Consider the following 19,078-nt stretch of genomic DNA (forward strand, 5'->3'; position numbering starts at 1 on the left):
CCCCAGCTCTGCAGTGTGCAAAAAAAAAAAAAAACCCAACCAAACAAAAAAACCACCGCCAAAGAGGGGGCTTCTCCCTCTTCCCTGCTGTTCTCCCATGATCACTACCGACAGCAGCAAAAAGGGGGAAACCAGTAACTCACGTGGAATCACCTGGGTGAAGCAAGAGCCCAGGTGGCAGCGGGGCCCTTACCCCACTGGCGTGGATGCCACCCCCTGGTGCTGGCGGGGCTGCGGATGGGCCACGGTGGCTGAGCCAAACAGGCCGAGCCGGTCAGCCGGGGAGAGGCACGGGGTGCCTGGACACACGGTTGAGAAATCCTCTCTGTCAGCGCAGCCTCGAGCCACAGGGACAGTCTGAAGGCCACGGATGCGGTGGCACGTTCGGGACCCTCCTGCGCAACCACCCACATGGTGGGGCCACCTGCTCACCTGCGCAGCAGGTTCTGGTGGCCATAAACCCACGAGTCACCTTGTGACAGGTGCCTTGCTCCGGGGCCAGCGTGAGCCGCGGCAGTGCCACACTTCCCGCAGGACGAGGCAACTCCTCGGTGCTCTGCTCTGTCCCGGCAGGTGCCGGCATGGCCAGAGCCGCCCCAGGAGCGTCGCTAGAGCCGACGGCCGATGGCCAGAGCGCAGCCCTCGCAGCCACACCTCGGCCTCGCTGCAGTTTGCATTTTCCACGGGACGGGCTGGAGAGCGGCACGGCCGTGCTGCAGCCAGCCTCGTGCTGCTCAGGGAAACCCCTCGGCCATCCAGGCCTGCGCCTCCCCACCCTCACCCAGCGCCGCTGCCCTCCCACGGCATTCGAGCAGTGAATCGCGTTACTGGGGCCACGGCCCCGGAGCCGTCCCGGGGAGCTGTGTGGCAGGGGCTTTGTTATCAATAGCTGCCTCCAGCACAGGGCTGAGGGCTGATCCCTGAGCCTGAGCGCAGCCCTGCGCTTGACAAAGCACATTCATCCATAATTCAGAGCCCCTGCTGCAGCCGGAGACGTTTCACAGGTGACTGAGCTGAGAAGCCTGGAGACGGCCGTGCCCGGCAGCCAGTCCTAGGGCACGGAGGGGTGACCAGGATGCCGTGCTTAACAGAGCTCGTTCCCGTTGGGCCCCAGAGTCTGTGTCGGGGTGGTAAATGAGCCACGGTCGGGCGTTATGGCAAAACAGTGGGCAGTGGCTGTCCGGCCCCGGGCGTGGAGGGAGCTCGGGCTGCGCCAGGGGACAGCGGGGCAGCTCCCAGGGCACAGCTCAGCCTCCGCTGAGGGAGCCCCTGCCGAGCTCTGTCCGCGTCGCTGCCGGAGGCGTTCGGTGCCTGATGCGAGCCCCGCTCCGCTGCAGGGGCTGCGCTGAGCCTGCCCGGCCACAGCTGGCGAGAGACCGGGGACCGGGGGCGAGGCAGAAAGAGCTCAGCCCCAAAGCGGCCGGGGCGGCTGGAGGAGGGCAGCCCGGGCCCCTCACAGCCGCAGCCCCCTTGGCTCAGCAAGGGGGCTTAGCCCCGCCGGTGGGATGGAGGTTCGGTGCCACCGGAACCGGGCACTCGGCAGCGGGGCTGGGCTGGGGCTGGGCCGGGCTTTGGGGCTGAGCCGGGCCGGGCTTTGGGGCCGGGCCGGGCCAGGCTGGAGCCGGGCTGGGCCGGGCTTTGGGGCCGGGCCGGGCCGGGCTTTGGGGCCGGGCCGGGCCAGGCTGGAGCTGGGCTGGGCCGGGCTTTGGGGCCCGGGCTGAGCCGGGCTTTGGGGCCGGGCCGGGCCAGGCTGGAGCTGGGCTGGGCCGGGCTTTGGGGCCGGGCTGGGCCGGGCTTTGGGGCCGGGCTGAGCCGGTGGCGGAGCGCGCTCCCACAGCGATCTCTGGCGGCGCCGGGAGGAGCGGCCCCGGCCCCGGCCCGGCTGCGGGGCTGCCACGCGTGTCCGTCCTGTGTCCCCGTGTTCCCGTGCCTCGTGTCCCTGTGCATCGTGTCCCCGTGTCCCCACCTGCGGGGCTGCCACGCCGTGTCCCCACCGACACACGGCACCACTGGCCCTCTCATGGAGAACACGGAATTTCTCCTTACCTGGGGAGCAGCGGGGTCCAGCTCTTGCCGGAGGGGAGAAATCCCAGTTTTTCAGAGATCTCGAGTGCAGAGGGAAAGCGAAGCCCTCACGTGCCCAGGGCGTGGGGCAGCCGGTGGGGAAGCAGCTGGGGGCTTTCACTTCTCGGCGTGAGATGAAGCCTGGCCTTGAAGGTGCTCCCAGGCAGCCTTGTGACACCATCTCAGTCTGTTTAGTCCTTTTGTCTATTATTATTCATCAACATTTTTCTTCTTTTGAACAATGACACAGCTTTGTTTTAAAGAAAAAATGGTAGAGTTTTTTTTTTTTTTTTAAGCTTGAACATATTTGAGCTCCCCTATTCTCCTTCCCTGCCTGTTTGGCCTAAAAGCCAGGTGCTGGACTGCACAGAAGGAGGTTGGGATGTAAGCTGGGACAATCTGGGAAGGCATTTGGAAAAGGAGACAGGTGTTTCTGCACATCCCACGACTCTGTCTTTAGGGTTTTTTTCCACAGTGGGGAGTTTGTTGGGAGCTATGTGTCTCTTGGAAAATCAAGGTGTCTTGAAGGTTTAACTCACTCATCCCTGCCCCCAAACCCTGTGCAAGCCAGTGGCAGCAGCTGATCCCCTGGAAGCATCTCCTGTGTCCCACCAGGTGCCGTTCAGGATGTGGTAAATTTTTAAACTTGATCCTGCAGACCTTTCAAGTTCTCTCTCCTCCTGAGACACGCAGTCCATGTTTTCTTCCATATCCACTGCAATGTCTGCCTGTGGTTTATGTTGTCGGATTCCCACTGCCCTCGTGGATCTGCCATGTGTGAGGTGGATGATGTGAATGAGTTCTTTGGGTTTTTCACGTTCTTATTTGGTAAACTTGGGTTCATGTTCTGGGAAACTCATCCCAGTGCTCCACACGGTCTGTGAATATAAATCTGCTCTGAACTCTTGCTTATTGCCAACATTTTTCAAACCAGATACTGAACAAGAGAGGGTTTTAGTTAACATAAACCAGAGGCAATTTATGATGACAAAGTATTGCAAGATGTGTGAGGGAAGAGACAAGCTGCTGACATGTTTGGCTAAAGTGGAGTGAAGAAGTGGAATGTTTTTCTTTGTTCAGTGGCGTCCGCAAGGCCCGCTCGGGCAGGCTGAGGAGGCTGCACAGCCCCAGCTGCCTCTGGTGGTGCCCTGGGAGGAGGATGGAGACCGACTCTGCCCAGCAGCCCTTGGCAGGCCGTGCTGGCTGAGGCTTCTGAAGCTCAGCTGCTGTTCTGTTGCTGGGTTTGGGGGGTTTTGTTCTCTTTTCCTTTGAGACACCTTGAGAATGGATGTTTCTCCTGAGGTGTACCTAGCAGTGCAGAACCCTCAGAGTGGCTGCAGCTCGGGCAGGCTGTGCAGACTCACTGAGTCCTGCTTTCCTGGCTGCTTTCCACGGGCCCAAGGACAAAGGTTTCTCCTGCTGGGACTTGAGGGAGCTGGACTCAGAGATGGACTTGATGGAGATGATCCCTGTGGAGCCCAGGCTCTGACGGGGAGCTCGGCTCTCAGCTATCCCAGGGTTTGAGATTAGCGTGGTCTAACACACAGAGATATTTTAAAAGCTCTCTGCTTTCTTCGAGAAGTGGAGCAGTGTGTGGGTTAACGGGGAAGTCTCCCGTGTTCCAGGTGGGAATTAGCCTTTTCCCTCTGCTCCTTTCGTGGCCCGAGCTGGCTCCCTGCGGTAGAGCCGAGCGTGGCAATAGATGGCACTGCTGGGACGGGCTGCAGCCGCTCGGCGCCACGGCCCGAGGGGCTCTGCCCGCGTCCGCTGGGCTTCGTGTCCGAGCTGTGGGTCCGTGATTTGGGCAAACCTGCTGCAACGTGACTGCAGCAAGACTCTTATGTCCGCACCTGAATTTTGGCTTCTGTTTGCATGCAGGGGAGAAGGAAGCATCTCTGGAAAGTTCCACCTGAAAAGCCAGAGCAGCAAAGCAGCCGGGAGACACCTTCAATATCCACTGCTCAGGGCTGGGGTTCCCGGTGCACTGTCCTTGCCTGGGCCGGGCCCAGACCCCACAAACCAGCTGGGACTCTCCACCGAGCCAGAGATCTGGGAAAGGAGGGAGAGGCGGTTGCCTGCAGGTTATGAGCAAAAAAGCAATTAAACCCTTAAAAGAAATCATCTGCACTCTGGCTGTCCACCTTCATAACATCCCTGTTTGCTGGGGAGAGCCTGTTTGAACTGGGATGGGGCAGGCTGGTTCTGCATCGCACTGGCTCTCCAGCACTTCATTCTCCTCTCAGTTTGACCTCAGCAAATGCTTCTTCCCAGTGCTGCAAAGCGGATGAAAACATGCTCCCATCACAAGGCAGACTTCCTCGCTTATTTACAGCCCCGAGGTTTGCTGGGTGTGATCTAGAGAGAGACAACAGCTGCTTTATTCTTTCTGATGCATGACCAAGTCAGCTTGTTTCCAACATGAATGATTAAAGAGACACGTGCATTTGTAATGACCATATTCTAATTAAGAAGCAACCCCCTCTTCGAAAATTTGGGCAGCTATAGTGGCATCGTGCTAACCAAAAAATAATTAATTATTTATATGAAGTGCTCTGGTCTTCAAATTACTTGGGTTTAATGTACTGCAAAGGCACTTGTATCAATAACAGGGCTATTTTGCTTCCACTTAATCATCACAATTTTATTTATTTATTTATTACCAAGAACAAAAATACCCAAGCTGGTCCATCTGATACTTTGCTGCACCGCTGACGGGCTGCTTTTCCTCCCAGCCTTACATTGCAGTAGCTGTGGTCTTGCTGTTAAGAGGTTCTTTCCCAGCCCCCTGAAGGCCTCGGTGCCATGTGTGAAGCAGGCTGGGGCTTCTATCACCCCGTGCTTGGTCACCACGGTGCTGTTGTCACTGACCCATGTGCTGCTTTGCGGGGGCTCTGCTCACTCCAGCTGCTCACCTCTGAATAACTCTGGGTCCTTTCGGGTGTTTATTTTTAGGGTAATGTAGGCCTTGTGTTCTTCTGGCTTCTCCTATTTCTCTCAAGTTTCCTTCAGCCATGGCAGCGGTTCAAGGTGAGTTAGAAGGAGTGACTGAAGCAGAGGACATGCTGCAAAGCTGATATGTGGGTGTAGCTGGATGATGCAGCAGTTCTGGGCTGGTGCTCCTCTTCTGCTTCTTTTGGTTACCAGCAACTCTTCATTTTCTCTTTTTTTCAATTATCACTTTTTTTTTTTTTTTTTTTTTTTTTTTTTTTTTTTTTTTTTTTTTAGTATTTGCCTTTCAAATCAGTTGGGATTCAAGCTGCCCTGCTGCTCAGCAGCCACCCCATTGGGACTGACTGACATGTTGGTGTGAATGTGCTGTTAATTCCAGAACAGGCAAGGCTGTTTAGCAGAAGCAGTGTTGGAAACAAGGAACTGCTGGGCTGCAGGAAGGTGTTGTTGCATTTCTGCCATTTCTAAGAGGAGGGTCAACAGATTAATCACAGGATTTGCTAGTTAGAGGTAAAGGAGAATCACTGAGAAGAAGTGGAGCACAGACCCCTTGAGTGCTGCTGCTGGGACACTGAGCTCCCAGGCTGGTGTGGCCAGGCTGAGAACTGCTGAGTGTGTGACATGAGGTGGGCCCAGGGGACACTGAGAACCTTCTGAAATACCAGCCCTAATTCTGGTCACTGCAACCAAGATGACTCCTACTGCTCCAGGTGGCTGCTGGGTGTGTAACTGCAATGCACACGTGAGGTTCTCACAGAACAGTCACAGCGTGGCAGGAAGGGAGATGGAGATGTACCCTAATCCATCCTCCTGTACCAAGCCAGGATCAATATGTCTAGACCATCCTGACAGGTGCTTAAGGATCTTTTTCTTGAAAGCCCAATGATGTCTCCACTCCCTATTTTCTTTGGGCAAACTACCCCAGGACTTTACCCTTCTTTTCCCCACAGTCATCCTAATTCTCCCATCCTACTATATTTTGTCCAAGTCCCAGCAGACAAGGAACACAAAACATTGCTATCTTCTACAGAAGTCTTTTATGAATGGAAAACTGTTACCCCATCTCTGCTCTGCCTTCTGGTTCCATGAGTTGACTGTTTTCCTCCACCTCTCCTCAGAGGCTGTTTTCTACGTCTCTGGTCACTCCTTTTGCTGCCCTCTGGGCTCTCTCCAGCTGGGGCCTGACGTCCTTGATGAGCAGTGCCCAAACTTGGATGCAGGACTCCAGCCGAGGCTGTGGTAGCAGGGCATGTGTCTCACATACAGCTTTTCTGTTTATGAATTCCAGCATGATAGCTGCAAAAAAAAAGCAAACAATGTCCTGGTAGCCCTTGAGATTTGGACATGGTGGAGATGAGGACCATATAAGTACATAGATGGATGTGTGGATGAAATGCAGACTTTCACCAGTCAGACAAAAGAAACCGAGCTTGGGGAAGCGGCCCCACGGTGGCTGCTGGTGTTTGTGAGCCCGGGTCTGTCCTGCTGAGCTGTGGGAGGAGGGTCATTCCCACCCCACAGGACACTTCCTGTCACTGTCCTGTGGTCAGGAGCAGTAGGAGTCATCTTGGTTGCAGTGACCAGAATTAGGGCTGGTATTTCAGAAGGTTCTCAGTGTCCCCTGGGCCCACCTCATGTCACACACTCAGCAGTTCTCAGCCTGGCCACACCAGCCTGGGAGCTCAGTGTCCCAGCAGCAGCACTCAAGGGGTCTGTGCTCCACTTCTTCTCAGTGATTCTCCTTTACCTCTAACTAGCAAATCCTGTGATTAATCTGTTGACCCCCCTCTTAGAAATGGCAGAAATGCAACAACACCTTCCCGCAGCCCATTGGTGGCAGGACACTGTCCTGTCACAGGACATTTCCTGACACATCAGCAGCCCTGTGGCTGCTCCCTGGGCACACATGGGATGGGTTTGCCATGCTGGGGTCTCCCAGTCCCTGTGGGCCCCACGAGCTGAGAGGGTCTGAACCTTTCTGCTGCTGGAGCTGGGCTGTGGTGCCTGTATCCATCGGCAGCCATTAAAGCCGTTCTCCTTTGCTCTCCACTCCTGGAGGAAGAGGCTCTCTGTGAGAAGATGAGTTGCACATTTTCCCCCTCCCCTTCAGCCCAGGCGTTAGGCAGGAGGCTGCTGCGTGATGCAAAGTTGGGCTCTGCAGAGGATGGCGGGGAGGCGTCGGAGGAGCCCGCGGTGGTGGCTGGAATTCCTGTTGCCATAACAACCCAGTGCAGCCCTTAAATATAGAACCGGTTTTACCCCGTCGCCCCGCTCTGTCCTTCCTTCTGCAGCACAGAGCAAGCGGGCTTTGCTCCCTCCTTGCTGCCACCTGTAGAACCCCAAAAGTGGGAAATGGGGGCACCCCTACAGCAGTGTGTGCTGTGTGGGGTCAGGAGACCTGCTGACCATGACTTCGGGGGTTCTGTTCCATTCACAGCTTTGGTGTGTGGGGCCCAAATTCTGCTTTGGCCCAGTGAACATCCTCAGGGAGGCTGGACTGAAAGAAGAGATCCCCTGGAGGAGCGGAAAACATTTAACTGCTGGAGCAGCTGTGCCTGTGGGGTAGGAAGGTACCGAATGCAGCCGGGCACAGTGCAGCTCTCCTGGCAGGGTTGGTCCAAATCCAGCCCAGGGATGGTCCAAATCCAGCCCAGGGATGGTCCCGAATCCAGCCCAGAGATGGTCCAAATCCAGCCCAGGGATGGTCCAAATCCAGCCCAGGGATGGTCCCGAATCCAGCCCAGGGATGGTCCAAATGCAGCCCAGGGATGGTCCAAATCCAGCCCAGGGATGGTCCCAAATCCAGCCCAGGGATGGTCCAAATCCAGCCCAGGGATGGTCCAAATCCAGCCCAGGGATGGTCCCAAATCCAGCCCAGGGATGGTCCAAATCCAGCCCAGGGATGGTCCTGAATCCAGCCCAGGGATGGTCCTGAATCCAGCCCAGGGATGGTCCAAATCCAGCCCAGGGATGGTCCCAAATCCAGCCCAGGGATGGTCCAAATTCAGCCCAGGGATGGTCCAAATCCAGCCCAGGGATGGTCCAAATGCAGCCCAGGTTTGGTCCAAATCCAGCCCAGGGATGATCCAAATCCAGCCCAGGGATGGTCCTGAATCCAGCCCAGGGATGGTCCAAATCCAGCCCAGGGATGGTCCAAATCCAGCCCAGGGATGGTCCAAATCCAGCTGAAGTCCCTTAGCCTGTGAGAGAGGTCATCACGTGGAAAATTTACTGTGTGCCTTTGGTGTCTCCAGTGTATGATTACACTGCAAAACCATCTGTTATGTTTATGTTTATTGCCCAGCAAATTGTGTAGATGCTTTTAGAAGTTCTTGTTTATCTATTTAATTAAAAATGGGGTGTTATACCATGGATCAGGAAAAGCCCTAAACTGCAGGAATTATTTATTGTTGCAATACAGTGGGAGATCTCCCAGAATCCTGGCCCTACTCTGTTGCTTTTGTTATGGTGGTTAGTTGAAGTAATTTTATTCTGTTAGTTTGTAAGAAGGATACTTGGATTGCAAGACAAAGCTGCTGATTGGTATGAAATGTTAAAATTAAGGTTTTCTGATAAAATCCTAATTCCTCTCCCTTGTTAATCTACAGAGAAGTGCAACCTGCAAATGTCAGATGAAACCCTTATTCTTTACCATCTCCAATAGCATCTTATCCCTTTTAATATTGTGTAATTTTGTCCTGGTTGAGTCTTTGAAAGTAGCTAACTTTCCTGAAATGGCCTTTCATTCCTTCTAGAGACCAACAAATGGTGGAAAATTCCAACCTGGGCATTTTTGGCTCTGGCAAAGGTTCAAGTAACTGAATATGGAACAACCTGGGCAGGTCAGGCAGGTGCCCCCAGTGCAGCAATAGGAGGCAGCTCTTTGCACCGACTCCTTTATCCCCTCAGAGGCATTTTCCTTCTGTTGACCTCTTCTGAACTAGATTTGAAAGACATTAGGTCATGAATCTTGGGGTTTAAGAAACAAAGATACCACTTGGGGATATCACAGCCCAAAAAAGGACATCGGGGTTCAATATCAATTGAACATTGAGTAAAACAGCAAGGACTTGCTTTCCATCCCCTGGCTGTCATCTTCCACCTCTCTCTTTCTTGAGAATTGTTACTTTTTACCCCAACCAATGCATTGACCAGTGCACTGGGGCGATGGGTTGGTAGAAGTTGTACTCCACCCTTGTTTCTATCAGTTTTGTACCTGTGGGACTGCAGCTTTGAGGCTGTGTCTGAGGGTCTGGGGGGGCTGTGTGTGCTCTGCAGTCATTCCCAGTAGCTGAGCACTGGAGGGCTCATCCTGGAGATGTGTTTCAAGGGAAAACGACTGGCAGAATCTAAAGGCTGCAACCTGCAATTAACTTTGCACATGGATCCATTCCAGTGGCACAGAGGCACTGAAGGACTGGGGTCCCTGGGTGTGATTGTGGGTGTGACTGGTGCCTTCTGCGGGGCACTGGCTGCAAGGTTCCTCTCCTCCGGCTGCAGCTTTCCAGCCGCTCGGTGCTGACGCAGCCTCCTGCTCTTTGGGAGAGCAGGGCTCCTTCAGGAGCACTGAATTCAAACCTGGAAACTGTGAGCAGCCTAAAGGATTTGTTTGTATCTACAAAGTCACCCCCCTAAATGTACTTTAGTCCGTGTTAGGGCTGGAGCATCACATTTCTCCTGATTAAGCAAATGATTGGGAGGTTTGGTTTCAAATTGCACTGCAAAGACTTGTAAAGCAAACCACTGAAGTTGCTGGGTGGCTCCCCAGACAATGCTGCTTGTTTGTGCTTGTTCCCATCCTCATTAAACTTTTTCCACAGGGAAACTCCAGAGGCAATTTATGCTACTCCTGTGCTGTGACAGGATGCCACTGAGATCAAAGCTGTCCCTCACAAGGAGCCAGCCCCACTGGTGCAGGAGATGCCCAGCCTTTCCCCCGTGCCTTGTCCCCAGAGAAGCTGGGCTTCTCAGCACTGGAGGGAACATTAAGTAGTTGCTTGAAATTCCATTTGATTCCCTCGTCACCATGTCCCTTCACATGGTATGAGGGCTCCCAACCCCAAAGCAGCTCCAGCTTTTACTGTTGGAATGGCACGAGAGGGAGAAGGAGAGTGATTATGGCAATTCAGATCAGGGAGTGGCCAAGAAAAAAGGGCTGCTTTGTGAAACTTTTTTCAAGGCCTGCCTATTTTCTACCAGTTTCCCACAAAAGGTGAGACATAAAAAGCTCAACCTGTTGGAAATTCTCATCAGCTTGATTCTCACCTCGATGTGCAGTTCTCGTGAAAGCTTCTCCCACTGATGGCAACAACCTCTGTCAGTGGTAACAGCGTCAAGGCAAACAATCTTGGTAGGAATCACTAATGGACATCTCTTCAGATTTAAAGTACATTTAGCTGCTCATTCATCCCCCATCCCATGGCGCCCATCTCTCAGGCTGAAAGGGAATATTACAGTACTTTCTTCCCAGGAACCATGTGAGATTGCTCTCTGACTGTATATCCACTTTCAGGATCCACATATGCAAGAGCAGAGCAATTCTTGTTCTCATTATCCTCAGGAAACTCTCTGCGCTCCAGGACATTCAACTGATGGCATTTTTCCAGTGTTAGACCACGAAGCAGATTTTGTCTGTGGCTCAGTTCAGTGTTTGCTTTGCCTCTAAGGCTGAGCCCTCAGCCTGTGTTTGTTAAAGAGGAGCTGGGCAGACCACAGGCCAGGGGTGGAAATTAGGGGGTGTGGGACAGGAGTCAATCGCAGCAGGAACATGTTCAGGTCACAGCTACCTCACTGCCACCTCCCCACCTCAGGGAGCTGTGTTCCTAATTCAGGTGGAAGCTCTTTAGGGAGGGGACCTGACTCCTCTTGCCCTGCTGTGAAGACTGTGAGAGCAGGCAGGGCCTCCTGCCTACAAATTCCTGGGAATGCTGCTGCCTCCAGGTCCTGGACCCTGGCTCTCCCAAGCATTTGGCCTACACTGTTGATAGGTAGGAGAAAATTTCTCAGATCCTTTTGCAAGTTCCCAAGCAGATGGGTGACAGGGACAAATGGACCCACTGGGGACTTTTCATTCCTCAACCAGTAGAAATCTGTGTATTTTTCCTTCCCAAAGCCATTGTATTTGCTCTCAAACCTGATGTGAACAAGACACAGCCAGGAGACAATGTTTTACACACCTTAGGGAATAGGCTGGTGCTTCCAGAGCTTCCCATGACCCCAGAGTCATCCTCATCAAGCAAAGAGGAAAGGTGGGTCTGACAGAGCAATCCTTGGGAAGAGGAGCCAGGGGCCAGTGCCTGTGGTGAGGGAGCACAGGCAGACTGAAGAGATGCCCGGGAGGAAATGCACATCCTGAGAAAGGCGGAGAGCTGGAGCCACGGGGATGGCTCCGAGTGTGCTTTGTGGGAGCCCGAACCAGAAGCTTCTGTGACAACCAGGGTGCACGGGCGTGTTTCCTGCCCTCCTCCAGAGCGGTGCCAGCTGAGCAGGGCTGCAGCTCTGCCAGCCCCTCCTTGGGCCAGCAGCAGGGAGGGAAGCCAGCCTGGAACGAGGGGGTTTGGGGCACCCCTGGGACTTCAAAATGCATCCAAAAAGTTTAGACAAGCTGAAAACTTCAACTCTTTATCTTTCTTTAAGGTTGACTTTTGGATCATATTTTGCTGTCTGCTTCCAGTATTTCCCCCTGGTATTGCAGTATTTCCATGCTCCTGGGCTCTCAGTAGCACAAGCACTATCTAGCTCAGTTCTTTTTGCACTTTTCAACACTTGTTATGGATCTCTGCCAAGGAACCCGATAATTTTTTTTCCCATTTAAGGGAAAGAATTTTGGGCTATAAAAGAAAATCTCCATTGTACCTAAAGTGTTTCCAGTCTGGAAAGAAAATCCCTGGAAACTGAGGGAAGTCTTAAAGGGACATAGTAGGAAACACTCTGCAACAGAGGCAGTTTATTGTGCATGATTGCCTTTCCCACTCCCAAAGAAAAGTACAAGGCCCTTGGGCTGCAAAAACTCTATGGGTTATTGTTACCTTTTAGAGCTCATTTCAGAATGTGAAACTCAGCAGTGGGGAACCAGCCAAAACTCGGGGGCCACCGAAGCTGCTGCTCCCCTCTCTGTCCCCCACGCTGTGATGGGCTGGGCCCTGGTTTGCAGACGGGCCAGGAGCCTTCCTTTTCCCACAGCCCTTTGTTTTCCTGCCAGCAGTAAATGAAGTAAACCAGCCTTCCCTCTTGCTCCACAGGATGGACAGGAAGATGCCAGACCGTCACACGGCGCAGGTGTTTGGGAAGATGTGATGCTTTTCCTTATGCAGGCAGAGGAGTCACTGCAGATCAGCAGAGGAATATTTATTTCCACATCTAGGCTCAGCCTATTTCCCTCTCATGTTGTAGCTCAACAAACACTGCCTTACAGACCTGCTCCGCCTGGCAGTGAAATCCAGATATGTCTGTGCCACTATGCAAGCCCAGGAGAGCGTATCTTTGCTGTGCTCTGCATATTTCCTCTGATGTACTCGGGGTTTAAGGTGTTTCCTTGTCAATAACTGCTGTAATACCCGGAGAGAAACAGGGTTTGCACAAACTGCATCCAAACATTTGGCTGGCTCCATAAGCTGGGGAAATAACAAACCATAAATTAAGTTTGCAAAGCTCAGAGTACAAAAATATCAATTGAAATGTGTATCCAAACCAAGAGTGGGTGAAACAACCTTGGAGAAGAGCGAGCAGGATGCACATTTCTGCATCTTCAGGCCTGCACTGCCCCTCGCTGACAAACTCTTTGTGTGGGACAAGAAATGCTGCAGGGAACAGATGTCCTGGGGGTGGAAACATCCTCTTCTCTCCCCAGACTCGTGGATCACCCCAGGCAGAGCCAGCTGGAGGGACTGCCCTGGGCAGGGCTCCCTCTCCCAGCTTCCTCAGTGCCATTTTCAGCAGTGGCCAGAAGAGCAGTGTGGAAGGGGAGCTGCCAGCCCTGGAGGAGCCTGTGCTGCCCCTCGTGCCCTGCTGCCCCTGCTCGTGCCCTGCTCCAGGGCTGCTCCTCCAGCTCTGGGCAGAACACGTGCGTGGCAGTGGCAGGGGAGCCTGCATGACGCAGGAAGGTACAAATGCCCTGCTAATAAAGCCAAGGTGCCTCTCCCCCAGTGATTTAACTGGTGAATCTGATGCATCTCCCTGCATTAGGCTGCTTGTCATTTTCCCTCCCAGCATCACGAGGGCAGATAATGTGCCCAGGAGGTCAGTGCTGACAAACCCTTGCTCTCCTATGGCACCTGCCAGCTGGAAGTTTCAAAGCATTTTATAATCATTAACAGATTGAGCTTCCTAGCCCTGATCGGGGGTTTTGTCTCTGTTGTAAGAGGGGTAAAGTCGGGTGTGGAGGTGAAATGATGACAAAGCAACAGGAGAGCTGAAGTGCTCTCAATATTGCCCTTATGTCTGTCCTGTATTGGGAGTATTCATGGGGCAGGAGGAGCTACTTCACTGGAGGGGCCCTGGGCTGGGATTAAGCTGGTCAACAGGTTTTATTCCCAATTCTTCCTTCCACCCCTTTCTGGGTGATCTTGCTTTTCTATCTTTATTTCCTCTTGTCGAAAAGGAAGGTAGCGACCAACTCCTTGTAAGAAATTCCTAAACATAGATCTGATATACAGTTGTGTGAAGAACTGGACAAAAGCACTGTTTGGGGTTTCAGAAGGCAACCTCTCAGGAAGATGTAGGCATTCATACACCAAATATGATAGTCTAGCACTGACATTGAGAACACTGGGCATCAGGAGCCAGGCACGAGCGAGAGAAGCATAGAAAATGGGGGAAAGCAGCACTGGGGGTCATTTTTCCTAGTTAATCACATAAAAACAGACAGCAGGCTCCAATTTCAGGAACTGTCACTAGAGTCCAGGAGCCACGAGCAATCAAGGCAAGAGAAGGGCATAGCTGTGTACCCCAGGTACACCAGCCCAAACTGGTGAACTGCATTAAGTGATACTAATTGGTACTAACAGAGCTCCAGGCTGCTGCTGAGGGCCATTTTCCCTGGTGGGAGTGAAGGAAGGAGACAAGAGGGACAGCCTGGCAGAGGAATACTTTGGTTGCTGTGCTCTTGCCTGGAAAGTCGACGTTTTCTCTATTTCTGCTGTGTTTTCAGGTTAGTAAATGCTGCTTTACGTTATATTTATAGTCCTAATCGGCAGCAGAGCTCCACTGCTATTCCTCCTATCTGTTTCTGCAAATACCGGCAAGCATCGTTGCGGGCTCGTTCCCCCGACGAGGGGCAGCCGGGGTGGGGGCGAGGGCCCGGTTCGCCCTCACACCCGGGTTGATGAGCAACCTCCCTGAGCTCCGCTGCTCCCGGCTCGGCTCGGCACCGCCTGGGCTGCGGCGGGGCCCTGCCGGGCTGCCTGGCGCTCTGGGCTCCTCGCTTTCCCGTGGCACACGCCGCCGCTCCCGCTCTCGGCTGCCGGCCCCGGGAGCTGCCGGCACGGCCCCGCCGCCGCACGGAGGGGGCCGGCGGAGCGGAGCGGGGCCGCGGAGCGGAGCGGGGCCGCGGAGCGGGGCGGCCCCGGCGCTGCAATGCTGCGCTCCGGCTGGCGGTGGAGCTGCCCGGCCCCGGCCCCGACCCCTCCGCCCCGCGCGGGACAGCCGCGCCCGGCCGCGCCGGAGCCGCGGGCTGCACTTGTTGATCCCCGTGCCGAGGCAGCGGCAGGAAGCGCCGGAGCTTTCCTCCGTGTCTGCCCGGCGAGCGGGCTGGGGGGCGGGCGCAGACGCGGCTCCGGCGCTGGCTGTGGGTAGGAGCGAGGAGCCGCAGCCGAGGGAAGGCCTTGGAAAGCTTCCTGCCGAAGGACCCGGTTTACCTCGTTTCCCTTCCCCTCCCCCTGGGCTCCGTGGACAGCCGGGAGCGCCGCCGCCATCCCTCCGCCTTGAGGCTGCCCGCGGGGGGATGCGAGCGGGGCCGCCCCCGCCGCCCGCCCCGCCGCAGGATGTAGCCGCCCTCGGCCCCGCACACCCCGCACCGCCTCGCCGGGAGCCCGCAGGAGGAGGTAGGTGAGGGCTGGGCTCGGGCCGGGCCACGGGAGCCTCTCCCCGTGTGCGGCGGCCGGAGGCAGCGGCGGGGCTCCGGTTTTGGGGCTGGGGGAGCCTGGGTCGGTCGGGGGCCGAGCCCCGAGCTGTGCCGGCTGTGCTCGGGGGAGCCGCTCCTGTCTGCGCCGGGGTTTCTCTTCGTGCCATCTTGTGTAAGCAACAGTGCTCGGGGCTGTCAGGAGCCCCCCCCGCCCCGGCTCCCTAAGACAGGCTCGGGGTTTTTTCTTATTCCCGTTTTCTTTGCTTTCCCGGCTATGCAGAGGCCGGTGCGGGGGGCTTGGGGGGCGTCCCTGGGCAACCCAGAGAGGCAGAGCGCGTCGTTAGAGTGGCTGTAAATCCTCCCTTCTCCCTGCCCCAGCTCTTTCCTCGGGAAATCTCTAAGGCTGGAGTTACTAAAACCCTGCGCATCTCCCCGCAGCCTACACGGCCGGGCAGGGCGGGGGGCACCCCTGGGGGGCCGCTCCGGCTGGGTCGTGGGGGACACGCGGGGTCCGGGATGGGAGCCCGGGGCCAACGCGTCCCCGGCCGGCGGCCCGGCGCCTCTTGGGGCGCATCGCCGAGCGGTGCTCGGGGCAGCCCCGCGCCCGACCCGGCGCCCGGAGAGGCTCTCGGGGCCGTGCCCGACCCCCGCAGCCCTCCCGGGCGGAGGCGGGGGCCCGCCGGGGCGGGGGGCCCGCCGGGGCGGGGGGACCCCCGGCCGCCGCCCGGGGGAGCTCGGCGGCAGCGGCGGCCGCACGTGGAGCGGGCCGGGCGCGGGGCCGGGCCGGGCGCGGTTCAGCACCGGCGGGCGGACAGCGCCGCCGCCCCCCCGCAGGTTGGCGGGGGCGGCGGGCGGGGACCCACGCCGGCCTCTCTTGCAGCTCCGGGGCATGGAGGGGAAGGAGAGGTGAGCAGAGCCGGCCCCGCGCCCTGCCCCGCGCCGCACCGCGCAGCGTCCAGCCCGAGGGGGACCAGCGATGCCTCTGGGGATGAATAAGCATGGATCTCGCTCTACTACCTCTTTGCCTCCGGACCCCACCGAGATCGTCAGGAGCAAGGCCTGCTCCCGAAGGGTCAAGCTCAACGTGGGGGGGCTGGCCCACGAGGTTCTCTGGCGGACCTTGGACAGGTTGCCGCGGACCAGGCTGGGTAAGCTCAGAGACTGCAACACGCACGACTCCCTGATGGAGATCTGCGACGACTACAACCTGGAGGAGAACGAGTACTTCTTCGACAGGCATCCCGGGGCGTTCACCTCTATCTTGAACTTCTATCGCACTGGCAAGCTGCACATGATGGAGGAGATGTGCGCCTTGTCCTTCAGCCAGGAGCTGGACTACTGGGGGGTGGACGAGATCTACCTGGAGTCCTGCTGCCAGGCCCGCTACCACCAGAAGAAAGAGCAGATGAACGAGGAGCTGAAGAGGGAAGCAGAGACCCTGAGGGAAAGGGAAGGGGAGGAATTCGATAACACTTGCTGTGCTGAGAAAAGGAAAAAGCTCTGGGACCTCCTGGAGAAGCCCAACTCTTCCGTAGCGGCCAAGGTAAGCGTTTCCACATCTCTGTCTGCTGGCTCGTGACTGGCGATGCTTACCTGAGGTGCTGCCCTTGCCTTAGTGCCTGGGCACTTGTGGCTGGGTGGATGCTGTGAGTGAAGGAGAGGAAGGCCTCTCATATACAAATGAATTCCAATGGTTTTTTGGGTGTTTATTTGGTAGTTTGGAAGGGATCTGGTTTGAGCATCCCTGGGGCAGCCTGGGCTGCTTCAGTGTGGGAGAAGCTCCTCTGAGCAGTGGGTCAGCGTGCAGAGACTGCTGTGGCTGGACATTTTAGACTTGTTACCCACTGGGCCGTGTTGGTGCAGTTTGTAATAGAGATTTCTTTGGGCCTAAAACGTGTGAGTCTTCTGCTGCTTAACCAAACTGGCTTTCAAGAAGCCACTTCTGCTTGAACTCCCAGACCCAGGTGCAGTGAGGAAATAATGCCTTCCATTCCAGGGCTTAATTTTTTTTTTTTTTTTTTTTTTTTGCACTGAAATATATCTCCTAGTTATTTGTATCATGCACTCCTAGGCTACATGCCTGCTAAAGCTGGTGTTTGAATTTCATCCTTTACCTGATTCCAGCCTTTTAAAAGCCTTCCCTGTGCAAGTGATGCAGCTCTGTCAATAGCTGAAGTGCTGCTTACTCTGAAGTTGGTTCCAGTGGACAGATCTACTTGAAGGCATTTTGAAGATAAGATCCATGTTGGGAGAAACCAATGTCAGAGTTGGCTCTGATAATTTAGCTGCCTCATGTTAGTCACATTTTCTTTAGTGAGGAAAATCTCTGCGAACACTGTGATTCAGTAACCATGGGGACAAAAGTGAAGGGGGAGAGGTTGAAAACTGTGGGATGAATAACTGAAAAGCATGAGAGACTGAGCAGTAGGGACCAAAACTTGAATTTTCTATATACCCATGTCCTCACTGTATGGCAGAGAAGTCACAAGAAGCTCTGGCTACCTCTGTAATGCACATCCCTCTGTACAAACATCTGCAAACACAGACCTTGGCTCTATCCCTTGGAAGTCTGGCTTGGATGGGCTACTTGTGAAAACAGACTCCTTTACCTCTTTTTTTTCTCTTCTCAAAATGCTACACATCACGAACCAAGAATGTGTATGAAACTTTGGGGAAGGGATTTCATGAGGTATGGACTGGCTCAGCCCAGCACGGGAAGGGGAGGCATGGTCTGCCTGCTGAACCCATTATCACTTTTTTAATGTCAAACGGAGCCCCAGAGTGCCTCTATCTCTCCAGTGGCACAGATGACACCGTGATGAACACATTAATAATTTATAAGGCTCCTTTGGCACAGTCCTGGAATCCTGAAACACAGGCCCCAGGCTTTGCTGTCTGTGGCACTGACTCAAAATCCATTAGAGACTGTTGATGTTCGTGATTTATTGTATATGAGCAAGGGTCATTCTTGCCAAATAAGTGTCTTTTGTGATTTATAAATGAAATACTCTAGCTTCATTTTCTGAGAAAATTCTCGGAGTAAGTGCACCCGGCATTGCAGGCTCTGGATTAATTGAGAGGGAATGGTAATGCATCATTGCCCTTAGCATTTAAAGCTGCCATTCTGTGCCTTCATTACTGCAACGAAAGTGATGCTGTGTGCTCTCAAAGCTCAACTATTCCAGCAGCTCCCAAACACAGGTTCCCACTCATTTCGTGTGTTAGCGGGGCAAAGAGGCCTGATGAACAATTAGCTTAGCAGGCAGGGACAGCAGTTCTGCTAAGCCTATTCTTTATCCGATTTGCTCCCTGCTGGTGGATTGCCTTTCCCTTGTGCCAGAGAATGCCCTTAGCTTTGATCACCTTCCCGAGAATTCAATCCACATATTGAATAGGTTGGACTCGCCCTTCCACTTCTGATGGAAGGACATGGGAAGAGGGACTCGGCAGCCTGAGCCGCTCTCTGCCCTATCCAGCTGTGCCCAGGCTCCCTTGCAGGGTGTGTGTGCTGAGTCTGAGCCCCTGGCTGGCAGCCCCTGGGCAGCTTTCCCCAGCTGGCTGCTCAGTGCAGCGCTCGTGCAGAGGCCACGGGCCTCCGGGAGCTTCTGTCACCTCTCCTAAAGCCAGACTTCCTCTGCTTTGCCGGGTCTGGGAGCTCAAACTGTTCCTGTGGAAAGGGAACAAAGTAAACTCTTGTGAGGTTTAATGTCATGCAAGGTCCCAAAACTGCTGTTGGGGAAATCCTAAATACTCTTGTTTATTTTTTTCTCTTCACACTTGTTCCACTGAGTGCAAAGGGTTTTCTGTGCAACAGATACAAGATACCTTTATGTTCTCTTTAAGCAGTCCAGAAAAGGGGTACAGGTGCAGGTTCTCCCCCCAAGCCAAACTAGGGTACTTGGCTGCATTTTAACATTTTCTGCACAGCACCTCACCCCTCCATACCAGCTTACTCCTGGGTTATACTGGGACCAGTTAAACAGACGGAGTTGTTTTTTATTTACT

The 19,078-nt window shown here is 54.7% G+C and overlaps 1 protein-coding gene and 1 long non-coding RNA gene across 2 annotated transcripts in view; one reads left to right on the forward strand and one right to left on the reverse strand.

The window, feature by feature from the left end:
• Positions 1-6,033: 6,033 nt before the first annotated feature.
• Positions 6,034-7,198, reverse strand: LOC128796825 (uncharacterized). Its single transcript, XR_008433911.1, has 2 exons — positions 6,988-7,198; positions 6,034-6,309 (listed from the first exon to the last, which is right to left on the reverse strand). It is a non-coding gene; the product is annotated as an uncharacterized LOC128796825 (long non-coding RNA).
• Positions 7,199-16,049: 8,851 nt separating this feature from the next.
• The window catches only part of KCNB1 (potassium voltage-gated channel subfamily B member 1), a 104,492-nt gene continuing 101,463 nt past the window's right edge, over positions 16,050-19,078 (forward strand). Inside the window, exon 1 of the mRNA XM_053958848.1 lies at positions 16,050-16,616. Within this exon, the coding sequence (XP_053814823.1) occupies positions 16,050-16,616 (567 nt within the window). The remainder of the gene's footprint in view (positions 16,617-19,078) is intronic.

This window comes from Vidua chalybeata, chromosome 17 (genome assembly GCF_026979565.1).
Source record: "Vidua chalybeata isolate OUT-0048 chromosome 17, bVidCha1 merged haplotype, whole genome shotgun sequence".
In the NCBI taxonomy this organism is placed as follows: domain Eukaryota; kingdom Metazoa; phylum Chordata; class Aves; order Passeriformes; family Viduidae; genus Vidua; species Vidua chalybeata.